At 37.0% G+C, this 25,934-nt stretch overlaps 1 protein-coding gene across 3 annotated transcripts in view; it reads left to right on the forward strand.

Moving 5' to 3' along the window:
- Positions 1-25,934, forward strand: part of Man1a2 (mannosidase alpha class 1A member 2) — a 133,761-nt gene that overhangs the window by 90,486 nt on the left and 17,341 nt on the right. For all 3 annotated transcript variants that reach the window (XM_060392977.1, XM_060392979.1, XM_060392978.1), the window contains 3 exons: positions 13,788-13,903; positions 17,645-17,864; positions 24,274-24,446. In XM_060392977.1, the coding sequence (XP_060248960.1) occupies positions 13,788-13,903; positions 17,645-17,864; positions 24,274-24,446 (509 nt within the window). The remainder of the gene's footprint in view (positions 1-13,787; positions 13,904-17,644; positions 17,865-24,273; positions 24,447-25,934) is intronic.

Raw genomic sequence — 25,934 nt, forward strand, 5'->3', positions numbered from 1 at the left:
TCCTAATTGGTCTTTCTCGTAAGTCTTCATTCTGCTGTAATACGGGAACCAGTCACTTTTTACTTTATAAATTGTACTTCATTGTGTGACTCTCCAGTGACTTTACATTTTACTATCAGAGTATAACTGAAGTTTTTATGTGCTGCCTTTGTTCTTTCTCCTATTAAGTTTTTTTTTTTTTCTGTCTCCATTGACAACCCTACCTTGGTGTCTCACATTTACTAAGCTTGTGTTTTATCACAGAGCCATTGAACCTACCACTTGTGCTTAGAACAATCTTCCCAGAGATATTCATGCAACTCACCTTATTGTTGTCTACAATTTTTTTTTTAAAATTTAAGTTAGCCTTAGAGATAAAAAGTCTAACCTGTTTTCCCGTTCTACCAGTCTGACTTCCAGAGCCATACATTGTACACTTCTTTGCTCTTGGATAGTTACTGAGAACACAGAATCTGAGCAGACTAGCTGGATCAGAGTCATGTCTGCTACATTCTAGCTTTGTGACCTGACTATTTAACCAATTCACATCTGAGTTTTCTCCTCTGTGCAGTGTGGGTGATAGCAGCTTAATAAACGTTATGAGGCTATTGTGGGGATGGACTGGCTTAATATACGTAAAGTACTCAAAATAGAATCTGATACATAGCGGTCCTTAGTGTTTGCTCTTTATATTGCTTATTTTTCATCTCTCAACAGAATACAAGATCCATGAAGGCAGAGTGTTTTGTTAATTTTTTTTCCCTTCTTATCTCTACTGCCTAGAACAGGGCCTGGCACATCGATGCCATTGAAGAAATGTACAGTGAAAGAGTAAAAAGTTTTAGACATTATCTCAATTGATCTATTTGTAAATCTAAAAATGTCATTCTTCATTTTTCAAACTTGCCTCTCATATTTGCCTAATGAACTCGTAGTTCTGAATAGTCTATGCTGACTCACTGATTGATCTATAAGCTTATAGACTTAGGGGATAAATGCTATTTTTCTTTTTCTTTTTCTTTCTGTCGATGGAGGAAATGAAGTGAATAGAGGTCAAGCCATTTGCACAAGGTAATACAAATAGTGAGCACAGAGCAAAGCCAGTTAGCACAGGAGACTGGCTTCAGAGATCATTTATGTGCCACACTCCAGGACTTTACACTCTGCTGCCTTTTTTTTTTTTTTGTGCTTGCTGATCCAGTGTCTGTTGTGACCTTCGCCCCTGTCCAACATTCTTTCAGTGTTCATATTATCTCTAATGCATCCGTGTATCTGTTACATGTATCCCTGAGTAAACTCCCTTTCTTGCATTATTCAACTTAGCTTATTCCTGAAAAACTTCCCGTTACCTGATTTTTTTTTTGTTAGACCCATTTAGATATTTAACTAGCATCCCAAAATTCAACAGGCCAGTTTTTATCTCTTTCCTTTTAAGCCATTCTCCTCCAGTATTCCCAGTTTCAGTGAGGAACACCAATTGTCACTCTGCTGCAGTTGGAAACCTGGTATTACCCAGGATTTTCCCCAATAGAAAGCATACTTGGGAATGTAATAGTCAAGAAAGATGATTCAGTTATTTTAAGAGGTTAACAATAAACATCAGGTGCTAAGAAGCAAGTTACAAATAAAAGGAGAGGAGGGGCCTCATGAGAAAGAAGCTGAAGCAGCCAAGGGTGGAGAGCCAGGACTGTTGTAGAGGACAGGTGCTCTGTCTTCCTAGTGATCAGAGGATAAAGAGAGCTCAGAAAATAGAAGGACTTGTTTTCTGTGCCCTCTTGCCTCCAGCTTTCTATATTTTCTCCCTGTCTGTTGAGAGAGATAAGGAAGAGCAGTGGGGGACTTAGATTTCAGAAATCTGCTTTAGGTCACAGGAAAGAATGCTAAATCAAGTGGTCAGTAAGAAGATGAGAAGTGGTATTGAGGTCTCCTCTGATGGTGGATGTTGAGTCTGGTGTTAATAGTAGAGAAGACAGTTGAGTTGATCCAGAGATGACATGTTGATCGGGTGCAGCCGCAGAGGAGTGGAGCCGCATTTATAAATGCTTGGATGGCAGGTGTTCCTCTGTACTTCTTTCCTGTTGAGCCTTTGCTGCATAGGAGCTCAGGATATAAGAGAACAAAAGTTCGTGGACATTTGTCCTTCTCTTTTATCTGCCCATCTGTTTCCATTTATGCAGTCAGCCAAGTGCTGCTGAAGGTCATCAGTAGTTCAGGTGCGTTACCATAAATGTGTGATTGTAGTTCCTGGTGGACCACCCTGGTCAGTTCTATTACTTTGATAGTTTACTTGCCTATCTTCTGTTCTCTTTAGATTTTCTGCATGATCCTCCTACACAAGCCTCTCTTTTGGCTATTTTCAAGTTTTTTATAATTTTAGTTTAGATATATCTTTAGTGTCAAAGTATGTGGAGTTGCAATTTTCAGTGTGAAAATTAAAAAAAATTTAATGTAAAACAAGTTTGTTGGGTTTCTACTAAATACTCTTTGTTTCTTTGCTTAAAAACTGCTTTATTCATCTTTATTCATAAGATATAGTTAGTAATAAGCCATTAGAAAACGTTAATGTTAAGTTCTGAAACATCATACTTACGAAAGCTATCACAGCAATCAAAATAGGTTACATACTTACTGTCTCTGAAAAAAAAATTCATGTTCTGTTGGGCTCTCTTTCAAATGGTCCTCTTCTCGCACTCCTCAGGCAGCCATTTGTCTATTTTACATGTGCTTGTGGTTTCTGTAGCCACATGTAAGGATGTGTTCTTGGCATGGCTTCAGTTACTCATTATAATGTTGAAATTCATCCATATAATATATATCACTAGTTTGAATAATACTTCATTGTGTGATATTTCTGTAATTTGTATGTGTAATCTCTTCCTGGTGGACATTTGAATTGTTTTTTTCTTTCGGGCTAAAAATAAAGCTGTGTTAACATTCCTGTGAAAGCCTCCGTGCACTCTGACTTCTCCTGGGTAGCTATCTAGGATGACTATATTGTTTAGCAGATGTCAAATATTTTAAGAAACCACCAGTTTATTTTCAAAGGGAATATACCATGTTACACTCTGCATTCTTCTGTATACTCCCAATACTCAATAACCAGTCTTTTAATTTGACTTATTTTCATAAGTATGTAATGATAGCTTATTTTAGTTCAATTTAATTTTAATTAGTGCTTCCCAACTGTCTGGTGTTAAACACTGTTTTATATGACATTTAGTATGCATTGGAGATCTTTGGTACATTGTCTGACAAAATTTCTTGTGTATTGCTTATTTGTTTTTAATTGGGTTTATTTTTTATTTTTATTTTTATTTATTTATTTTTTTTTGAAACAGGGTTTCTCTATGTAGCCCTGGCTGTCCTGAAACTTGAGCTGTAGACCAGGCTGACCTTGAACTCAGAGATCTTCCTGCCTTTGGATCCTGAGTACTGGCATTAAAGGCATGCACCAACACCACTCAGTTGTTTAATTTTTTAATTGTTGAATTTTCTGATTTTATTATATATTCTACCTACAAAGCCTTTGTAAGAAATAGTCTTAACAATACCTTTTTCTAGAATGTGGCTTGTGTTTTCATTCTCAGTAGTGCTGAAGAATAAAATATTCTAAAGTTTTTTTTTTTATCAGTCTTTTTTATAATAGATCAAAGTACATTTTGTGCCTGTAGATATCCAAATAAAGTAGTACCTTTTGCTGAAAAGGCTCTTTACTGGGTGCTTTACCTTTTTCTTTGTTGAAGCCAGCTAGCTGTATAGTTAGCTATTGGGCCTAGATTCTGTTCCGCTCTACTGCTGTTTGTTTGTGCCTATGACAATACTATGACAGTACCTTGGCTGTTTTGAATATTACTGGTTTAGAACGTGTTCTTGTTTTGTTTTTGTTTTAGCTTTTATTTATCTCACTCATTGACTTTGCAGTACTGGAGATTGGGCCTACCGCTTCACATAGTTAAAGCAAGCTTTCATTGAGCCATGTTCTGTCCTCCTAGAGTCCTTTGAGAATCATCTTGCCTACGTCTATTGAGTCTCAAGATCTGCTTGAGGAGAGTTGACTTAACTCTAGTCAGGATTCTAATCCATTAAGAAAGTACCTCTACTTTTATTTAGTTTATAATTTCATACAGATACTTTGTAATTTTCAGGACACAGGTTTTTGACATGTTTTACCACAAACATGCCATGTGTTTACTATTATAAATGACATTTTTACTGGGCGTTGGTGTCACATGCCTTTCATTCCCAGCATTGGGAAGGCAGAGGCAAGGAGATCTCTGTGAGTTTGAAGCCATTCTGGTCTACAGAATGAGTTCTAGGATAGCCAGAGCTACACAGGGAAACCTCTCTTAGAAGAAAAAAAAAAAGTCATTTTTAATAGATTTATGATTTATGTAGGAATGTGTGTGTCCAGGAAGCTTGAAGAGGCCATTGGATACCTTAGAGCTGGGGTTACAAGTGGTTGTTGTTAACTCCCAAAGAAACCCAGGGCCAGTGGCCAACTCTGGTGTCTTAGCACACCAAAGCATCTGCTTGGCCTCCAGGCTCACTCAGTAACAGTGGATCCTCTCTCTACCTTTCACCTTGCCACCTGCATACCTTAACCCTGTCCAGCCAAGGGGCTTCTCTTCTCTTCCCTCAGCTTCTCTTTCCTGTATAACTATATAGGGTGCCATTTTAGCCACCCTTTTTATTGGTTTCATTGATTCTCTTTAGCCACCTCTTTTGGCTTTCTCCCTGCTCTTTCCCCTATGGCCCAACTCAGTCTGGACTCTTCCAGATGCCTCTGGCTGTTCTTTCCCTCTATAAAATAAAATGAAATCCTTTTCCTCAACTTACCTTGGAGAGGTTATGTCCTCATTTTCATTCAGTAGTGAACTGCCAAGCATGAGTGCTGGAAATGGAACTTGAGTCCTTTGCAAGACTAGCACGATCTCTAAATCACTGGGCCAACTGGAGCATCTCTCCAGCCCTTATAAACAACATTTTTTATTTGAATATCTGTTGTCTTGTTAGTTAGCTACAGAAATTAATTGTTTTAGTATATTAATCATATTAATATATTTAATAAATGTATATAAGATGTTTAATATATCAATCATTGTTTATTTCCAATTTGCTTGCTATTGTTTGCAGTTTTTTAAAATCTATTATACTTAATGTTATCTTTCAGATTATTATACATAAAAAGTGAGACATGTGGATATTCTTGTCTTCCTCCCAGTTTCAGGAAGACATCTGTTGCTTCGCTGTTCTGTATAGTGCTAGCGGTGTGTTTGGTTTATTTTTCAGTTGTTTATCTGGTAGGTGCCTATTAATAGGTTAATTAAGGGAGTTTATGGTGATGGAGCCTGCTGGGAGTTTGAACCAGGAACAATATTTTCTACCAAGTGCTTTTCCTGCTCACCCCTCACCTCTTTTTGTTACAATAGTAATGAATGTTTTTAATTAGTAAATCTATCATTTATACTACTTGTTTTACTAATGATATATTATTCCTGTAAAATTTTTGTATGAAATTGCCCTGTGAATCTCTTTTGCCTTTCTATGTTATTCTGGCACCATTGTAATGATGATGTCATAGAAATAGTTGTGACACATTCTGTCCTAGTGTTTGTAAGAGTTTGCACAGAATTGTACTGCTTCTTTAAAAATGTAATAAAACTTAACAACGTAACCAACCACACAGTCTGGGCTTTTCTTTTGGAAAAGTGTTCACTCCAGTTTCAAGCTCTTGGACAAAGAAAGGTTTTGTCAGGTTATCTGTTTGTTCTAGGTTTTGATATTATACTGTCTTTCAGAATTTGTTCACTTCATTCCTTTTAATTTTTAAATTTTATTTTCCTTTTTCGCTTTGTGTTAGCTTTGTTGTTGCTGTTTAGTTTCTTGAGGCTAAAACAGAGGTTCTTAATGTGAGAATCCATTTTCTAATAGGGTTCCGTACTAGTCCCCCAGAATACTATTCCAGTAGCATCCCATAAGCTGTGACATAGTTGCTCTCATTTTCTTGTGAGTTCACAACTGCTAGACAATTTTAGCCATTATTTCTTGAAATAATATTTATCCTCCTTTGCTGTCAGAGATTCCAAACAGTTGCTTTTTGTGCTTTTATTTTATTTTTATTGCTCTTCTTTTTTATAAAAAAATAATAATTTGTTGTTGTAAAGTTTGTTTTTGGTTTTTGGATCATACTCAAAGCCTAGTAGGCCCTCTGCAGAGTACGGATCTAAACTTCAGGGGTTTTTGTTTGTTTGCTTGTTTTTGTTTTTGTCTTTGTTTTGTTTTTTGTTTTTTTGGTTTTTTTTCTTTACATTGTTAAGAAAGGCTTTCACATGCAGCTTGAAATAGCCTTGAAGTAAAGATCCTCTTGCCTTAGCCCAGCTAGTGTTATAGGTATTTACTATAGTGTGTGTGTGTGTGTGTGTGTGTGTGTATTTAAATAATTGTTTCTGTATGTCTTTATGTCTTCCAGATCAACTACCCTTCCCTATGCAGTGCCTAGTCATCAGTTTGGTCTATCAGTTTTTAAGTCTCTGACATTGTGGTTTTTATGTTTTGAAATTCACTATGGGTCCTTTATGTCTTCTTTGTCTTCACTTTTTAAATATATGTAACAGTGATAATCACTGACCTCATATCCTCTTCTTTGTAATTATACTACAATGACCATTATATCCCCCTCACTTAGTTGTTGTCCTGACTCTCTAGCTGTCTGTTAATATCTGAGTATATGCCATACATTGTGAATTTTATGATGCTGCATGTTAGAGGGGTGTGTGTGTGTGTGTGTGTGTGTGTGTGTGTTTGTATGTGTGTGTGTTTCTGAAAAGCTCTGAGAGGGATGTAGTTAGGTTAGCTGGAAACAATTGGGCTTTTTTCCTGTCTTGCTTTTGTGATTTGTTAGGTGACTGGTACATTGTTGAGCCCCAATGGGTTCATTATTTTTTCTACTGAGGCAAGATAATTCTGAGTATTTACTGTATTCCAGTGAATTACGAGTATTTCTGCAGTAACTGGTAATAATAGGAACTTTCTCATTAGTTTTCATTTTCACTGGACAGTATTCCCTCCAGTCCTTTCATGGTTTCTCGTGACCGTATTCCTGGGATTCTGTTTTCTCACCTTCAAATAGAAACCTAGGAAAACAGAAAATAGCTCTTTTTAGTATTCACTAAAATATAGCCTTTTCAGCTTATTTTGCCTTGCTAGTTAATTTTGGACTTATTCAGAGAGACTCTTGTCCCGTGCAATATAGAAATCTTCAAAGCTGGAATGATTGCTTAGTGCTTAAGAGCACTTGCTGTTCTTGCAGAGGACCTGAGTTAGTTCTCAGCACTACAGCAGGCAAGCTTACAACGCCTTATAATTCCAGATCCAGGAGATCTGCCTTCTCTTCTCTCCTTCATCAATACCTACATACAAATAAAATTAAATTCTGTTTTAAAGAAAGCATTCATGAAGAGGCAAAGCATGCACTTCAGTGAGGCTCTGCTGGACTCGAGCACAAAGCGAAGAGCACAGAAGGGTTCCCTGTCCAGGTGGCTCATAGACCTCAGCCTGCCGCCCCACACATAACACTGACAGTTGTTGGTTTTTCAGCACTTGAAGTTTGCTGTTGGCATATCATTATGCTCATGCTTGTTGGTTTTTTCTGTGCTCTGCTCTCACATGATGGTGGGGTCTCAAGAAGGCCATAGTTGAGTAAGACTTGGGCATGCTATGTGTCCTTGTGTTCCAGGAAAGCTTTCGGGAGGAGTCGTAAGCTTGTAGATCCTGATTTGTGTGTGTTGGGGGAATGGTTTTAAATGCAGCTGTGTTTTAGGTAGGAAACCTTGGTAGGAGGATGAGTACTCTCCCTGCCTTTCCCAGTTCTTTTCCTAGTCTCAAACAGTTTTTTTTTCATGTATACTTCCTTCTTGCTATTCTGAATACTCAAGAAGAAATCCCTGTATATCTCTAGTGCTCTTCTCACCTACAGATTTCTCCATTATACAGAGTGAGTGCAGTCCTGAATAAATGTGTGCTGTTGACATAAGCATGGCCATGTCAAGAACCCTAGCCCCATAAATGCCTCAGCCCCATAAAGTGGCAAAGCCTTCCCTAGGTGATGGCAAAGCCTTCCTCTGGTCCATGAGTAGATGTTGATGGTGTGTACTGAAAATGTCCTCAGCATCGTTCTTTCCTTAGGTGTTTAGATCCTCTACTGAGACTGCAGCTACCAAATTAGCTAACCTCCCTTCATTATTCAGCTGTATGTAAGAATCCCACCTCCCTGTTCAGCTGTATCTAGCAGCAGTTGCTGAGCTCCTGGGGTGCCTTGGCTTGTCCATTCTAGTGCTCAGTGTACCTGATCTCAGCTTTTCTGTTCATGTCTGTTTGACTGTCATTTCTTCAGGGTTTGGGGACCCCAAGCCATTCAAGGAGACTGCACTCTTTCTTATACTAATCTGTCATTATATTCCCAGCTTCATTTCTTTAATTCAAGGGACCTACAGGAGACGGTCAAAGTTCACTGGTCCTGGGTTTCTGCCTGGAAACTTTCTTGAGGCAACAGCTTGTGGGCAAGCAGGACTCATATTGTTCCCATCTTTCAGAAATCAACATCTTCCCTTGTCTGATGTTGATTTTCTGGAACAATCATTGTTTTATTTTGTCCTGTGTTTCTTGTTGTTTTAGATAGCAGGGTGAACCTCACAGCAGTTGCTCTATTTTGGCCAGAAGCACTGGACTTTCTCTCCCTCCCCCAGTAGTTCCTGATAGCTTCCTGTCTCCCTATTTATTGTTGTGTTTTTTTTAGATATCTCCCTTTATGTTACCATGTTGTTTTTTCTTCGCTGATATAGACACATACATATAAATACAATTCAATGGTTGATCTTAAATTTTAACTACTGTTGTTGTTCTTTCTATTTTTCTGATATCGACAATTAACCATTGTTTTAACCTCCTTCAGAATTCTGTGAAAGCAACATGACATATGTTTCCCTCCTCCATGTCCTATCCTCACTGTGAACTTGTTTCAAATTCTTAATTTCTTTGTGTATTGTTGCTGTTTATATATGCCACACACACACACAGACACATACAGACACACACACACACACACATATATATATATATATTTAGATCTTAAGGGCATGTCCTCTAGTAGCTTTACAATGAGTGCTCACTATATTACTTTTGTATCACAGTGACTAAAATATCTGAAAACAGGTTAAAGGAAAGAATTATTTATTATGGCTCACAGTTTCAGAAGTATCCATTCATAATAATTGGGAAATCATGGAGGAACAGTGTTTTTTTTTTTTTTTGTATCATGGCAGGTGGAAGTAAAGAGGAATACAGGAAAGGGTCAGGGTATGATACAGCCACCTTCAAACACAACACAGAACAATACAATGCCTTCAATTATCCACTTCTTCTAATTAGCTCCCCACTTTCTATCTTTTAATCACATTCTAGTAATTCCATCACAGTCACTGTATCTCTTTCTACCTCTTCTACTACACCCAGATGACCTATATTCAAAATCAAAATGAAAGTAAAAATGGAACGAGGAGTGTGCCTCCATTGGAGAACGCCCTTTCCTATTATATTTGAACCCTGAATTGCATCCCAAGTACATTAAAAAAAAAATCTCTTTACCAGTAAACTCATTAATTCATTTTGTTTTACCTCTTTTTTTTCTAATTTTAAGAACGGCACTGTTCATTGTATTGCTCCTTTGGCCTGTGCTCCAGATATCATCTTCTTCTAGTTCTTGAAGGTTTTTTCTTTTTCTCCTGTTTCCCCAAATTTCATATGAACCTTTGACCTTTACAATTCCATTCTTATAGGAGTAAGTTCTGGCTTACTTCTTCTAAGTCTTTCTCAGTGAACTGTACCACCATGACACCAGAAGTAATCTCTTACATGGCCTTTAGCCAAATAGCAAACAATGCTAAAACTTTTTGGCTTAAAATTTATCATTTCTCTGGACCTTGACTAATGTGAGCCCCATTACTCAAAAGAGAGCTGGGAAGATTGGAGATAATCACCAAGATGAGGCAAAGGTGTAATAGTCCTGTGTGAATCAAGAAATGTTAACATGTCAGAGACTGTCTCTTCCCCCCTTACTAGGAAACCCATGTGGAGACTGCGCTGTCTATGGGCTACATCTGGGCAGGGAGTCTAGGTCCTCTCTGTGTTTGGTTGATGCATCAGTCTGCAGTGCTTCCTGGTTCCTGATTTTTTTGGCTTTGTTGGTCTTGTATGGCTCCTGTACCCTCTGGTCCTTTTATATCCCCCTTCTTCCATAGGACTAACTCCCTGCGCTCTATCTAAAGTTTGGCTGTGAGTCTCTGCATTTCTTCGATCCCCTGCTGGTTGAAGTCTTTTAGAGGATATCTGTGCTAGGCTCCAGTCCTGTTCCCTCTCTTCTACTGCTTTCGATGTCCATCCTGTTTTCCCTTCTGAATGAGAATTAAGCATCTTCCCTAGTGTCCTCCTCCTTGCTTAGCTTCTTTAGGTGTATAGATTTTATTATGTTTATCCTATATTATATGTCTAATATTCACATATAAGTGAGTATATACCATCTGTGTCTTTCTGCTTCTAGGATACCTTACTCAGAATGATTTTTTTCTAGTTCTATCCATTTTCCTGCAAATTTCATGTTTCTTTGTTTTTAATAGCTGAGTAGTATTCCATTATGTAAATGTACCACAATTTCTGTATCCATTCTTCAGCTGAGGGACATCTAGGTTGTTTCCAGATTCTGGCTATTACGAATAAAGCTGCTATGAAAATAGTTGAGCAAATGTCTGACATAAATTCAGTTGCTTGCTGTTTAATCACTTTTCCCTGGTGGAGCAATGTAGCCAGCCTGCAGAGGAAGAGGATCCAGACAGTCCTGATGGGACCTGATAGGCTAGGGTCAGACAGTAGGGAAGGAAGACTTCTCCTATGAGTGGACTAGGGAAGAGGGATAGAGAGGAGGGAAGGAGGTTGGGACTGGAGGAAGGGGACTACGACTGGGATACAAAGTGAATAAATTGTTAATAATAATAATAGAAATGTTGACATAACCACAAAATTGAGATTGTAAAATTGATAGCAATATTGTGCCATCATTTTTATCTATCTTTATTAAAATTGTTCCTCTCCAGATGTAACACTGCTGTTTCTGTGCTTATTATTAAATAGCCCCCAGAGGACTTGCAGTTGCTCTCCATGCTCTCCATTACATACGCCCACTGAGACTCTTCTCTTCTACCCTTTCATTTCTGTATTGTTTCAGTATTTTATAAGAACCACACTTTTCTGTCTTTTATGATTATAAAATGTTAGTTACTTTTTTAAAGCAAAAGTGTGATTTACCGTATAAGCCCATCACAATTTGTCCATCGCCTCTTAAGTGTAAACATATTCTATATTATAACCTATTAGAAATGTAGCTATAGATATATTCAGTCTAAAATTGAGTGAGCTATCATAGAGCCTTGTCTTCTTCACCTGTCTTCTATGATGCTCAGTTAACTTTAGAGACTCAAGCAGAGGAACCTTCCTTCATATAGGTAGAAAACAAGAGAATGGTTCTTAGCAGCATTAAATTAACAGATGCTAGTTACAGGTGATGGACATTTGGTATTTAAGCACTTAGAAAATGTCGTGAGAGAGGTCAGAGAAGTGGTTACCTTTAGGGATTGCGCATGAAGTCCTTTAGGGTACTGGGAATGTTTTGTATTTATAGCTGTGTGATTGTATTGGGGTGTATTGTATTAAAAATTCATCCACACATTTGCTTACGATTTCAGAAAAAAATAAGTGAAAATGGTATTTTTATATGTGAATTATATGAACATTCATTGTATTACTTAAGCTATAAATAATAGCCCTTTCACCCATTTGTTGTTTTCTACAATAGAAGTTGATTTTGATTTACATGAAATTACATGTTCTCAGGTAGTATGTTTAGATATGAAGTTAAAACTTAAGCTTTTTTACCTAGAAATAATCACTGTAGCAATTCTGTTCAGAGACTTCTTACCCTAACATTCTTTAATATATATCATTTTTAGCAATGTCAAACTATAAATATAATTCTGAGCCTGCTTGCTTTCCACTCTAACAGTGTAAAAATAGACACCCTTCAGTGTGAGAGTACAGACATGTTTGGTTGTTTTTAATTATGTATTGTGCTGTGCTATATTTATACTCAATTTATCTATCAACTTCCCTAGATATTTCAGAATGTTTAACTTTTTACAAAAGGAAGCAATTCTATAATGAATTTTTTTGGGTTTTTCAGGTAATGTTATAGGGCAATTCCAGAAGGAGGTTCAAATTTTGGTATCTACCTCCAGTCCCAACAATTATGAACTATAATGTCATCATTGGATGACATATTGGATAATATGTCCTTCTAAATGCTTGAGGAGGGCTAAGGATATAGCATACTGGTAGAGTGCTTAGCAGCATGTACAAGGCCCTAGGTTCAGTCCTTAGCACCATGATGGATGGATGGATGGATGGATGGATGGATGGATGGATATAAAATTCTCTCTGCCTCTGTTTCTGTCTCTCTCTGCCACTCACTCACTTATTTGTTGGACTATCAAGATAACTCAGCAGCTAAGGATACTTACCATGAAGCCTGAGGACTGAACTTGATTCCTGCGACCCACTTGGTGCAGGGAAAGAATACCTCCCATACACACATGCTGTGGTGTATATGCCCACTTACTTACACAAACAAATAAGAGTAATAAAAAATCTAAAAGCATTCCTGGGGACTTGCTAGATAGTAGAATCTTGTTATCTCACTTGGCTTTTCTTAGATTACTGGAGTTTAATGCCATTTTTAGGTAATGACTAAGTTTGGGTTGTTTTTGTTGTTGTTAATTTTTGTGTCCCTTCATTTGGGTCATAAGAAGTTAAAACTTGCCCTTTTTCACTTCTTTATTTTGTATTCTAGGAAAACCAGATGTATTCTTTATATTCTCTTCTGCTTTATTTAGAGTTTTAGATTGTTAATAGTCCACAAATGTATCATGTATCCTGTAAGCTAAAAAGATAAATATGATCATGCCATTTCCTGTAACCGAATTGCAAGTTCTTACCGTAAAATGGTAAATAGCATCTACAGTTTCCTGCAGTAGTACTGTCTAATTGGTTGGAGGGCTTGCACATGGTAGGATGTTTTTTTATTTTTTGTAGAGAAACAGTAGAAATGTTGTGATAAAATCCTGCAGTTTAAGCCAGACCTGTGGAAAGTGAGGGAGAGAGAGCTTACTTTAAGCACTTTAGTGTAGAAGTGTAAGTGATAGTTAATAGTATACCTGTGGGGAAAAAAATGTACTAATATGTGATCAATAGTAATTAAGGACAGAATTTAACAGCTAATTACATTAGAAAAATATATTAAAAACTGAATCTTGCTTTTCAAATAGGACTTTACCACTAGATATTGTTGTATAGAGATGTTTAGGAGGAAGTGCCTTTTGTATCAAATATAAGTGTGTCATAATGGCTTGTGTGCTTAAAGCCATTATTGTACAAAAGATAATTGTTTTACATCTGCAAAAGTCTGGCTGGAGTATGTACTATGTATTTAAGAAAAAGGCTCATTGATGTTAAAATACCACATATGAGGAAAAATGATTTTCTAGCCTGATTGTGTTATGTTCCTACTTGACTACTTTTTTAATATGTTGGAAACAGGCATGCCACTGTGATTAATCTGTTAAATTGTCTTTTGTTGAAAAATATTATTGTAACTGTCTTTATCTTCTTTTTTCCCCAACCATATTTTCCTTCCTTTTTTGCTACAGATCACACATCAGTTGGTGGACTGGGAGATAGTTTTTATGAATACTTACTGAAAGCATGGCTGATGTCAGATAAAACAGACCATGAGGCAAGAAAAATGTATGACGATGCTGTTGAGGTGATTATTCTTAGAATCTTTTCTTATATTGGGTATTAAATAGTGACTGGACAAATATAACCATTTTATTATAGATAACTAGGCATTGCATGTGCTATACATAAACATGTTCATTCACTGTACAGTTTGTTAGTATTTTAATAGAAAATTCTTACATTAAGTCTTATTTGTGACATTTTAAAGAAAAGCTAAGAATTTAGTGAGTATATATATGAAGTTATGTTTTAATTACATTTGGTTAATTTCTACAGACTGATAAAACTTCTGAATTCATCCTTACTCATAAACTTTTCTTCTTTCAAGTGATGGCTTAAACCTACACATTAATAGTCTTTGAATAAACAGTTGTAATGGTGGCCACTTGTATAGTGCTTTCCTTGTGGCAGGCTTTGTTCTAGCCCATTTACATAGATGATTCCATTGGATCATTGTCATCACTTTACACCTGAAGACCTTAAGCCACAATGGCAGTGGTCAGATAGCTTGATGATGGTGAAAGAGCTGCTAAGTGAGAATCTGGAACTGAGCTGTTGGCCTATAGAGTTTATTTCATTTTATGTGCATTGATGTTTTGCCTGTATGTATGTGCGAATGTCTGTGTGAGGGTGTCAAATTCCTTGGCACTGGAGCTAAGAGCTGCCATGTGGGTGCTGGGAATTGAACCAGGGTCCATTGGAAGAACAGAGAGACTCTTAACTACTGAGCCATCTCTCCAACCAGACCTGTCGTCTTAACTAATGAATTGTTGGAGTTGATCCTATAAAAATTTCTAGGAAACCATTATAAAATAGAAAAGTGTTACTCATTTAATAAGTTACTGACAACTATGGGTTGTTTTTTGACATGTTAATAAGATCCAGCTCTGGAAAAATCCACCTTCTATTCTCTGTAGTGATAATGCAGGAATTATAGAATTGTGGGGATTATGCCTTTATCATCTTGTGTTACATAAGGCCTGTTATAATGTACCATGCACTCAGTAAATAATTTTATAAATGATGATGCTCTCAGATAACTTGACCCGACTGACAATGACAATGACAATGAAATGCAGTCATAGTGCTGCATGCTTTTAATACCAGCACTCCACAGAAGCAGTTGTTCTCTGTGAGTTTAAGGCCAGCCTTCGTTTACCAGCAAGTTCCAAGACAGTCTGGTCTACACAGAGAGACCCTGTCTTAAAACAACAACAAAACAGTACTGACATTCGGACCTATTTTCAGCATTGTAGTTTTGTGATTTAAAAAGTTAAACTAAAGATCTTACTACCCTTTTTATATCCTTTATCAGTATCTGACTTTCCACCATTGTTTTAAAGAGTGCTCCGGATGGAAGTGAATGTGAGATACACCGTACTTTGCTCACTGTAGTCATGAGTAAACATTTGTTGAGGGATTATGTTAACTGATAAATTGAATTAAAATTTAACTAAGAATCTAAACTTAATGTGATTTCTAAGACTTTTATGAAGTCTTAAATTTTGAAAAGCTGCAAAGTTTTATTTCTGCTGTTAAATTTTAATTCTAGAAAATGATCTGAAAAGTTGTTATTGAAGATTTTTTCAATGTAGTATATGTAAATGACTTTATATATTTGTTTCCATCCTGTACTTTAAGTTTAGAATGGGTTCCTACTATTTTTTGAAAAATAATAATTGGTCAAATTTCATTGTAAAATAAAATCTCAAGTATACAGTTTTTGTACTATCGTGGTTAAAAAAAAACAAACACCAAAAACAAAAATCCTATCATCCCTATCATTTGTTATCAGCCACATTTCATTGTCATTGTCAGTCGGGTCAAGTTATCTGAGAGCACCATCATTTATAAAATTATTTACTGAGTGCATGGTACATTATAACAGGCCTTATGTAACACAAGATGATAAAGGCATAATCCCCACAATTCTATAATTCCTGCATTATCACTACAGAGAATAGAAGGTGGATTTTTCCAGAGCTGGATCTTATTAACATGTCAAAAAACAACCCATAATCAAAATGTGAATTAATTTTTGAAGAAGTACCTCTTATTTCAGAAAAGCATGGCTCTCCTCAGCAGTCTAAGGACACAGTCCAGAGGACTAAAGCTCATAAAAAAAGATCTCACTATTAAAATGAAAAATGATGTTATATTCTACTTTTTTTATATTCAGGTTTAGGGTAAAATCTTTTCTTTGCTATCCCCATTATCTCTTTAGTAAAACTGGCTTTCCAGGAGGGTAGCCTGTTCTAATGTTGTCTCCTTTCATCCATGACAAGACATTCAAAACAAATTACCTTACTTTAAGAAACCAATTTACTAAGGAGTTAAGGGATGTGTATATCAAATTTCAACTAGTTTTGAAAGCCTTACTGTGTGCAAGGTTTATTATGCTTTTTAAGATAGCTTTGCAAAGTGGCATAGTTACATGACAAATTAAGAACAGTTTTAACCACTTACTGAAATCTCATTTTATCTTAATTTATTCAGTTTTCTGTTCAGTTTTTTTGTTGTATGGAATAGAAAAGGAATTTGTAGAACCTTTTGGGTTATAACTTTTTAAGGTGATATCAGTTGATTAATTATATGAATCTCATTCAGCTCAAGAAGTCAAGCTATATGGGTAATACCATGCAAAAAGGTACTCACTCGCAGGCCATGGCTCTCCTCCTCTGTTTTGTCTTATAGGAGTGTTTAGGGTTTCTAATCTATATATACTTTTATAACTCATTAAAAATTTACTTATAAAAGTTCCCAGTCATGATTTATGTTGGATGGGAGTTAGTATGATGTGGAAAGGAGAGGAGCTCCACAAGGACCAAATATATCTAGGCACAGGGGTCTTTTCTGAGACTGATACTCCACCAAGGACCATGTATGGATATAACCTAGAACCTCTGCTCAGATGTAGCCCGTGGTAGGTAGCTCAGTAACCAATTCGTTTCCCATAGTAAGAGGAACAGGGACTATTTCTGACAGGAACTCAATGGCAGGCTCTTTGACCTCCCCACCCCCCAAGGGAGGAGCAGTCCTGCTAGGCCACAGAAGAGGACTTTGCAGCCAGTCCTGAAGATACCTGATAAAACAGGGTCAGATGAAAGGGGAGGAGGTCCGCCCCAATCAGTGGACTTGGAAAGGGGCAGGGAGGAGATGAGGGAGGGAGGGTGGGATTGGGAGGGAATGAGGGAGCAGGATACAGCTGGGATACAGAGTTAATAAAATGTAACTATAATAATAATAATAATAAAGTTCCCAGTTTGTGAAGGTTACTACTTTATAAAAATAAATCAAAATGCCAAGGTTTTCTGATGGCCAGAAATCCAGATAAATGAGCAGACACTCATAGTTTGTGTTTTATGTCACTTCTGTTGCTATGACACTACCCTGACAGAAAGTACCATAGGGAAGAGAAGATTCATTTGACCATAGTCCTGTGTTACAGTCCTCATTGTGTCAGGTCAGGGACTTAAAGCCAAGAGCAGAGAGGGCCCTTCCCATCTGACACCTGTGTGCTTTTGCTTAGCCAGCTCTCCTCTCTTACACAGCTCAGGCCAGCCTGTGAAATGGTGCTGCCGTGTTTAGAGTGGGGCCTTCTCGCCTCAATTAGCAATCCAGGTAACACCCCATAGATGAGATGTGGCCTCAGACAACCTGACCTGATAATACCTAAGACTATCTTTCTGGGTGATTCCTGGTTCTGTCAAGTTGACAGTTAAAACTAAAAATATCTGTGTCTAAAGTGTTTATCTTTTTCTTGTAGGCTATAGAAAAACATCTTATTAAGAAGTCCCGAGGGGGTCTTGTCTTTATTGGAGAATGGAAGAATGGACACTTGGAAAGGAAGATGGGTCATTTGGCCTGCTTTGCTGGGGGAATGTTTGCACTCGGAGCAGATGGTTCCAGAAAAGACAAAGCTGGTCACTATTTAGAGCTAGGGGCAGAAATTGCACGAACGTGTCACGAGTCATACGATAGAACTGGTAAGAATATTAAGGCTAATGACATAATCTAAAATAACCTCTAAGTTAAACATGTTTCCAGAAATTAGGAGGAAAGTATACTTGTTCAGTTTACCCAAAATACTGCACACTAAAATAACAAATAATTTTTCTTAGTTTTTATTTTAATTCCAGGATATGTTTTCAGGATCATTTTTAAAAACTTTGAATTTTGGGAAGATTTTTTTGTTTGTTTTGTTTTTTAATATTTAGAAAATAATTGTTGTAAGGACAAAGGGTAAAAGATTTGTATAGAGTAATAGCACTTATTTTTTAATAAAAATCCAGAACTGTTAGTTTCAATCACCATACTTATTCTCTTTAGAAAATAAAAGGAACCAAAAAGTAATTTTTATATGTTTGCCTAAGAAAATCTTCTGGCATTGCTCTGGGGAAATATATAATATTTTCTGATCCTCTGTGTTTTAGAGATTGAAATGTTTTTTATTGTTGACAAAAATTAGTTCAAAACACAGATAAGGTAGTGCCTGCGTCTACCGATAGATGTTCAGCATATATAGAAGGTACAGTGATGAAACGGGGGCTTCAGAGCCCTGGGTTAGACCTGCAACCTACTTGGGCTTTTAAAAACATGTCTTTCTTTGTGAAATAGTGACCTGGAAGCCTAGCAACGTGTAATTTCTGTTTGTGGTTTCAGAAGTTGCATTGTTGCTTTTCTACAGTAACTGAATTTCTGTTTCAGAGTTATTTTGTCATTAAGTACTGTGACACAATTAAATGGCTTGAAATGTGTCTTCGTTCACAAGTTTATTGACTTATTTTTATATAGTAAGGAATGGAATTTAAGATGAAATTGACCCTTCAATTCTCTCATTGTCCAAACTCTAGTGGTTTCACTTTGTAAAAAATGTCAGTCAAAAGAATAGTGATAGATATTATTTCAGTGTGATTTAATGTTGGTATGAAGACAAATTTAGTCATCTGACTTAAAAATAAAACTATCACAGTGATGCTATGTAGTGTCAGTTGTACGCTTACATGTAGTTAACAGCTGAGTGAAATTCCATTGTGCATCCATGCCACATTTGTGTTTCTCATTCAGCTTTTTCATTATGAGTGTGAGAGGACAGCAGGTGAACATGGATGTATAAATATCCTATAGTATGTATGATACAGAATCCTCTGGGTGTACTAGGACGGGTATAGCTGGCTCATAGAGCAGTTCTGCTTTTCTTTATTTTGAGGAGCCACCTGTGAATGGTTAGTTTTAATTACCAGTTTGACACAACCTGGAATCACATGGAGAAGTCTCAGGGAAGACTTACCTAGATTAAGTTGGCCTGTGGGCATGTCTTTGAAAGATTGTCTTGACATGCCAAGACCTGTTGTACAAGTGGGCAGCACCCTTCACTGGGTTTGAGTCCTGGATTGTATAAAAGAGGAGAAAGTAAGTTGAACACAAGCATGCATAGGTTAATTTGTTGTGCTCAGGTGTTGACTGTGATGGACTGTCATACAGAATTATGAGATCTAAAATAACCCTTCCTAAATTGTATTTGTTAGGGTGTTTGATCACAGCAACAGGAAATGAAATATCCATACTGATTTCCATAATCAGTATGGATTAGCTGGTTTAGACTCTCACCAGCAGTGTTAAGGGTTCTTCTTCCTCACATCCTACTTATTTTTCCTCTCCTCTCTCCTCTCTTCCCCTTCCCTCATTTCCTTTTCCTTTTCTTGCCTTTCTGTTTCTTTCATTTCATTTTCCTTTCTTCCCCTCCTGTTTTTATTTTTTTTTGAGATTGTCATTTAATTATATTTCTTCCTTCTCTTTCCTTCCTCCATACCCTCTCATATACCCCTCCCAACTCTCCTTCAAAATCATGGCCTCTTTTATCAATTGTTAATTGCATATATATATATATATATATATGTATTTTTATATTATAAAACTTGTTCAATCCACATAATGTGACTTATATATGTGTTTTCAGGCCTGACCACTTGGCACTGGACAACAAATTAGTGTAATCTTCTCTGAGGAGGGCCATCTCTCCTGCTTTCTGCTTTATTTATTTGCCTGTTGTTCTTTGTGTAGGGTTGAGGCGTCCCAGTTGAAACACAATCTCACAGCAAATTCCCTTCTTCTCTGGCTCTTACAGGCTTTCTGCCTCTTCTTCTTCAATGTTCCTTGAGCCTTAGGTGTGGGAGTGTTTTGTAGATGTATCCATTGGGACTGGGCTCCACAGCTCTGCATTTTGATGGCTGTGGTTTTCTGTAGTGGTCACTGTATGTTGCAAAAAAAAAAGAGTTTTCTTGATGAGAAGTGAAGAATTTACACTTACCTGTAGGTATAAGGACAGATGTGTATAGGTTATTGTTCATGACTACTGTTTTAGTAAATTAGGGGTTGTAGATTCTCCTCCAGTAACCATGACTTTGATAGCATGAAGTAGTTGTCTAGGATTCCAGTACCAGTCATGGTACCCTCTTGTTGAGTGGATCTTAGGTCCAGTTGGAGAGCATTTATTTATGGCCAGGGTATTCGTGCCACTCCCACCCCAACTGTTACTGTAGTGCCATACTGATTGTGTTTTCTTAATCATTGTTATTCTGGCTAAGGTGAGATAGAAACCCAAAGTGATTTTCATTTGTGTTTCCTTAATAGCTAAAGATATTGAACATTTAAAAAAATAATATGAGGCCATTTGTTGTTTGTTTGTTTTGTCTTTTGGGGGTGTGTCTGTTCATTTTATTAGCCTGTTTATCAATTAACAGTTTTATAGTTTGGGTATTTTTATATATGCTAATTATCAGCCCCCTTTCTGAGATATAACTGGTAGAGATTTCTCTCTCAGAGACTTTTCTGTAGGTTATGTGCTGTACTGATAGTTTGCCTTGCTGTGCAGAAACTTCTTAATTTCATGTAATCCCATTTGTTACCTCTCGGAACTATCTCCTTTGCTATTCAGAAAGTTCTTGATTATGTACCTATAACTTGATGTATATCACCTGCTTTTCCTTTAGCACTTTCAGAGGTTCAGGTTTCAAGTAAACACCTTTGATCTTTTAGGGGGAGTAAAAGTTCTTTTTTCTCTAGGTAGACATCCAATTATGCTGAAGTTTTCAGGAAAATGGATGGATCCTGGAAAGTGAGGTGACCCAGTCTCAGAAATACAGAACTCACATGCAGAACTCATATGTAGATCTAACTTTTAATGTTTGCGTGTATATAAATAAGGAATCGTAGAGTAGGTAAGACTGAAATTAGATAGGAGACAGGAGAGGAACAGGAGGTGTTCAGGGATGGGTCACATTATCAAAATGTCATATGTCATGTGACATTTGTGACATGAAAATGGGGAGGAGGCTACTGAGAGGAGGGCACTTTGTGGGGGATAAGAAGAGGGGATAGAGAAGTATGGGAGGGAAACAGAGAAATTTTGTTTGAAATGCCTTAATGGAACGTATTTTTTGTAAGCTAATAAGTGTAAAAAGTGAAACTAAAATTAGTGAAACATTGAAGAGTAAAATAGATGTTTACTGATAAGTAATTGAGCTTTTGTCATGAAGATTTTGGCCATAAATCTAAAACACCAAATTTATAATAGCAAATATATTAAAAATAAGACATGTCATAGTTACTAGAGCTGTTTATTCCATTAAACATGGGGCATCTTAATTGCTGAGTGCTCTGTAAGATATCATAGGGTAAAGTGTCAACAAGATAAAGCCTTGGCCTTTGAGATATTAGTAGAATTCCAAAGAAATAAAAGACCCTTTGTATTCCTGACCTTTGATGGTACGGTTAAGCAATCTGTGGTTCCTTGATTGTCAGTTTTACATAGCAAGTTCCATCTGCCACCCTCTTTGTCATGGTATCCCCAACAGCTGTTAGATTTGTGCCTTGTGCTTTTAAATCTTTCGCCAATTTTACTTGCCTTTGTTCTCAGCTTAGATCCTTGGATTGTTAAGTACAGTCCTAGTTTTCTTATCTTCCCAGATGATTACTCTATTCTCTGCTGGTTTTTTTCTCATGGCTCTCTTATAAGTTTTTGGCCACCATATTAAAAGAAAAATCCATCTCCTCTTTAGTAGTTCTTTCTGCTAATTCATAATATAATTATTGACTTGAGAGTTTGTTTTACTTTCACTCATTGTTGGATTATGATTAAAATTAAGTCAAAATTTAATCATCTTCATTTATTTCACCATGTGGTGAACATAGCCAGATTTAATGTTTATCTGGGTTTACAGGAAGCATTACTGAAGCTGTCATCTCATGAACACTGCTTTAGTTAGTAGTTTAAGCATGAGGTCCACATGGAACACTAGATAATTAGTTGGTTGGTACATTTGTTTCAGTTTATTCTAAACATGATTTGGCCAAAATATTGGGTAGAATATCTACATAGTTTTAGACTTGACCTTTTTTATTCATAAGGCTTTATAGGAAAAATAACCAATTTTTTTCTGTATGCTTGCGTGAAGTTATGCATGACTACAAGATAGTTCCTTCTAGCTCTGGTGTGTTATCATTGTGTGTAATTGTGAACATTGTTAGCAAAAGTAATCTAAGGTTATCCTTGAAAATCTTCATCCGATCACCTCTCAGTGCTAACAGTTTCAAAGGAACACCTTCATTATGGCATTTTCACTCTTTGTTTCAGTAGACCCTCCCACACACATACTTTTATCCCTTCTACCTCTAGCTATCTCTTTCCCACTTAGGTGTCTCATAGTTATTACCCTCCCTATAAGACCCATGTAAAAGCATACATATGTCTGTCCAGCTGTCTATACAGAAACAGATATAAATTCAAAGCTGGGATCTGCACATCAGAACAAATATTTGTGGTATTTGTCTTTCTGAGTCTGGGATTCCTCACTGATACTGTAATTTCCAGATGCATCCATTTTCCTAAAACTTTTGTTTTTCTTTAGAAGAAGGGAAAACACAAGAAATCTAGACCAAATAACCTACCTCTGGGTTACTTTATCTCAGTGTTTATGATGGTGGACTTTAAAAAATTATTCTTGTTTATTCTTGATAGTCTCATTATATACCAAGGGTAGCCTTGAGTTCAGTCTGTTGCATATAGTTCCAGAAGTTACTGGCAAGAGTAGTCAAACAAGAAAAAGAATCAAAAGACATTCAGGTCAGCAAAAAAGAAGAAAACTTATCCCACTTCCTACATGACATGATTATGTATGTAGGGAATCCTAATAAAAATTACACTTGCACATGCATGCATACATACAAAACCCCATTAGAATGAAGTAATTTAGTACAGTGGTGGGGTACAAATCAATGTGCAAACATCAGTTGCATTTGTTTACATTAATAGCAGTCTATTGGAGAGAGAAAACAGGAGAAGAACCCTCAGCCAGGTAATGGTGCCACATGCCTTTAATCCTAGCACTTGGGAGGCAGAGTCAGGTGGATCTCCATGAGTTAAAGGCCACCTGGTCTACAAAGTGAATTCCAGTATAATCGGAGCTACACAGAAAAATCCTGTCTCGAAAAACCAAAAAAGAAAAGAAAAGAACCCTGTTTCCAATAACATCAAAATGATAAAATAATCAGGGCTGAAAAGATAGCTCTGTGGTAATGCTTGCTGTGCAGATTTGAGGTTCAGAGTTCCTAGCACCCACATAAAAGCCAGGGCTGAGCCTGAATTTTTCTTTAACCCCAGCACTGACAGGTAGAGATAGGAGGATGGCTGGAGCTTTCTAGCTACAAGCCTAGCTGAAAAATTACAACCTCTAGATTCAGCAGGAGACTCTGCTTCAAAGGAACAAGACAGAATTATAGCAGAGGATGTTCAGTGCCGCCCTCCCCTTGGCCTCCACATGCAATGTGTGCACACTCACACTTGTGTATACACTCCCTATACACCCACGAGTAATAATACTTAATGATTGGATTGAACCAAAGAGAGGAAGAGTGTATGCTGAAAATTACAAAATATTGATGAAATAATTGGAAATATACATAAAAGGATGGATAGTATCTGTGTTCATGGATTGTATGTGATAGTTACCTCTGCTTCAGAGGTACCACTTAGCTCTTGATAGAGTCAGAGCTAGCAGCATATCGGTGGATATTCCTTTAAGATAATAGAAATATTAGTAATTGTGTTAGAAGAAAACTAAAGTTTTCTTCAATAATAAAAGTTTTCTTCAACAATAAAAATAACCAGAATTACTTTACTTCTGGGCTAGAATGTAGCTTAGCCTAGTATATGTGGGAGGTTCTGGGTTGAGTCTTTAATACCAAAACAAATAAATAAAAGTTAAAACAATAGGAAGCAAAAAAAAAAAGCCCACAAAAGATAAAGATTATTTCCTACCTCTTCCTTTCAGAAAGAAGAGTGTTTCTTAAAGCACACATTGTTGATGTGGCCTTCTTTTTTTTGACATGTTACAGCATTAAAACTAGGTCCTGAGTCATTCAAGTTTGATGGTGCAGTGGAAGCCGTGGCCGTGCGGCAAGCTGAAAAGTATTACATCCTTCGTCCAGAAGTAATTGAAACATATTGGTATCTGTGGCGATTCACCCATGACCCAAGATACCGGCAGTGGGGCTGGGAGGCAGCACTGGTAAGTACACCAGTTTTTCCTTTGTCTGTGCTGACGGGCGGTGTTGCCCTTGTACCATGTGTCCTCACCCCAGTTACTTGATTTTGATAACTGTACCCCTTCATTTCTCTGGAGAAGAAACTGTTCTCATATGTTTCTAAAGCAGTAGAACCTAGCCTTAGAGCCTTAGAGCCTTAGAGCCTCATACTGTTTGCTCTCGAGCAGTATTTTGATGAAAGTATGTACTTGCAATTCTAAGATCTCTAGAATCTGTTTAAATGGCAATTTCAGTAGTGTTACAAAATAAGCAGTATTTTTTTCATAATGTCTTTTTAATGTTTAACCACTGGAAAAAAAGAAACATTGTTTTATTATCCGAGGTTTATAGCCTGGGCAGATGATGCTTTTTTGTTTTATCTTGTGTTCTGATTACTGTATGGATCAGTAAATTGTTTATGAAAATAGATTAAGAGACAAAATGTGGTGTACACTCATACAAGCCAACGTGTGTGTATGTGTGTGTTCGGAAGCAGAACTTTGTTATCATTAGTAAGTAAAGTAAGCAATCTGTTTATTCTTAAATAGTAGACATTCACGGTGAGTGTGGTGGTGTGTGTGTATAATCCTAACCCTCAGGAGACTAAGGTAGGGGCTGTCCTAAGTATGAAACCAGACTGAGCTGCCAAGTGAGCCTGAAGCCTGCCTGCACTTACACTGCTCTGATATGATGATGAGCTAGTCTTTAAAACAAACAAAAACATTTATTTATTATCTGTGTGTATCCCAGAGTGTGAGTGCCCGTGGAGGCCAGAAGAGGTTGTTGGATCCTCTGGAACTGGAATTACATGTGTTTGTGTGACCAACCCCTGGTGTGGGTGCTGGGAACCAAACCTAGGTCCTATACAAGAGCAGCAAATGCTCTGACCTGAGCCATCTCTGCAGCCAATGATTTGTTTTTCACATGATCGTTAGGAAGAATAGGACATTTAAATTGCTTATATCAAAGTACCTGGCCTCAGTAAGGCTTTGAAACACAGCAACAACAAATAGAGCTCTAAAAAGAACTTGGTTAAGTTCTTTTCACTGTTAACTAGCTTTCTATCAGAAGTGAAGGCCAGATGGTAGCAAGAGTAGGAACAAGCAGCAGCAGCAGTTATAAGTGAAGTGCTTCATTGCAGAGTGGTGAAAGAAAGCCCCAAGTGCTCTTAGCTTTCCCTGAATGGCCTAGTTCTGAAGTGTGCTACATTTACCAGCAAGATGCTTGGTGGCTTCGACTTTAAAGTAGATTTGTAAATAGATTGTTTTTAATTTACTGCATTGATTTATGCATGTTCAAGGACACAAATGGAAATATAAAGTAAGAATTTTAAATTCGAGCCAGGCTTTAGAACACAGTAGTTAACACAAAACAAATTGCTCAGCTCAATTTCTTCGTCTGAAAAGTGGAGCTATTAACCTCCTAGGGTTATGAATTTTAAATGCCTGTGCATATGAAGCTCCTAGAATAGC

This window comes from Meriones unguiculatus, chromosome 10 (assembly GCF_030254825.1).
Source record: "Meriones unguiculatus strain TT.TT164.6M chromosome 10, Bangor_MerUng_6.1, whole genome shotgun sequence".
Taxonomy (NCBI): Eukaryota; Metazoa; Chordata; class Mammalia; order Rodentia; family Muridae; genus Meriones; species Meriones unguiculatus.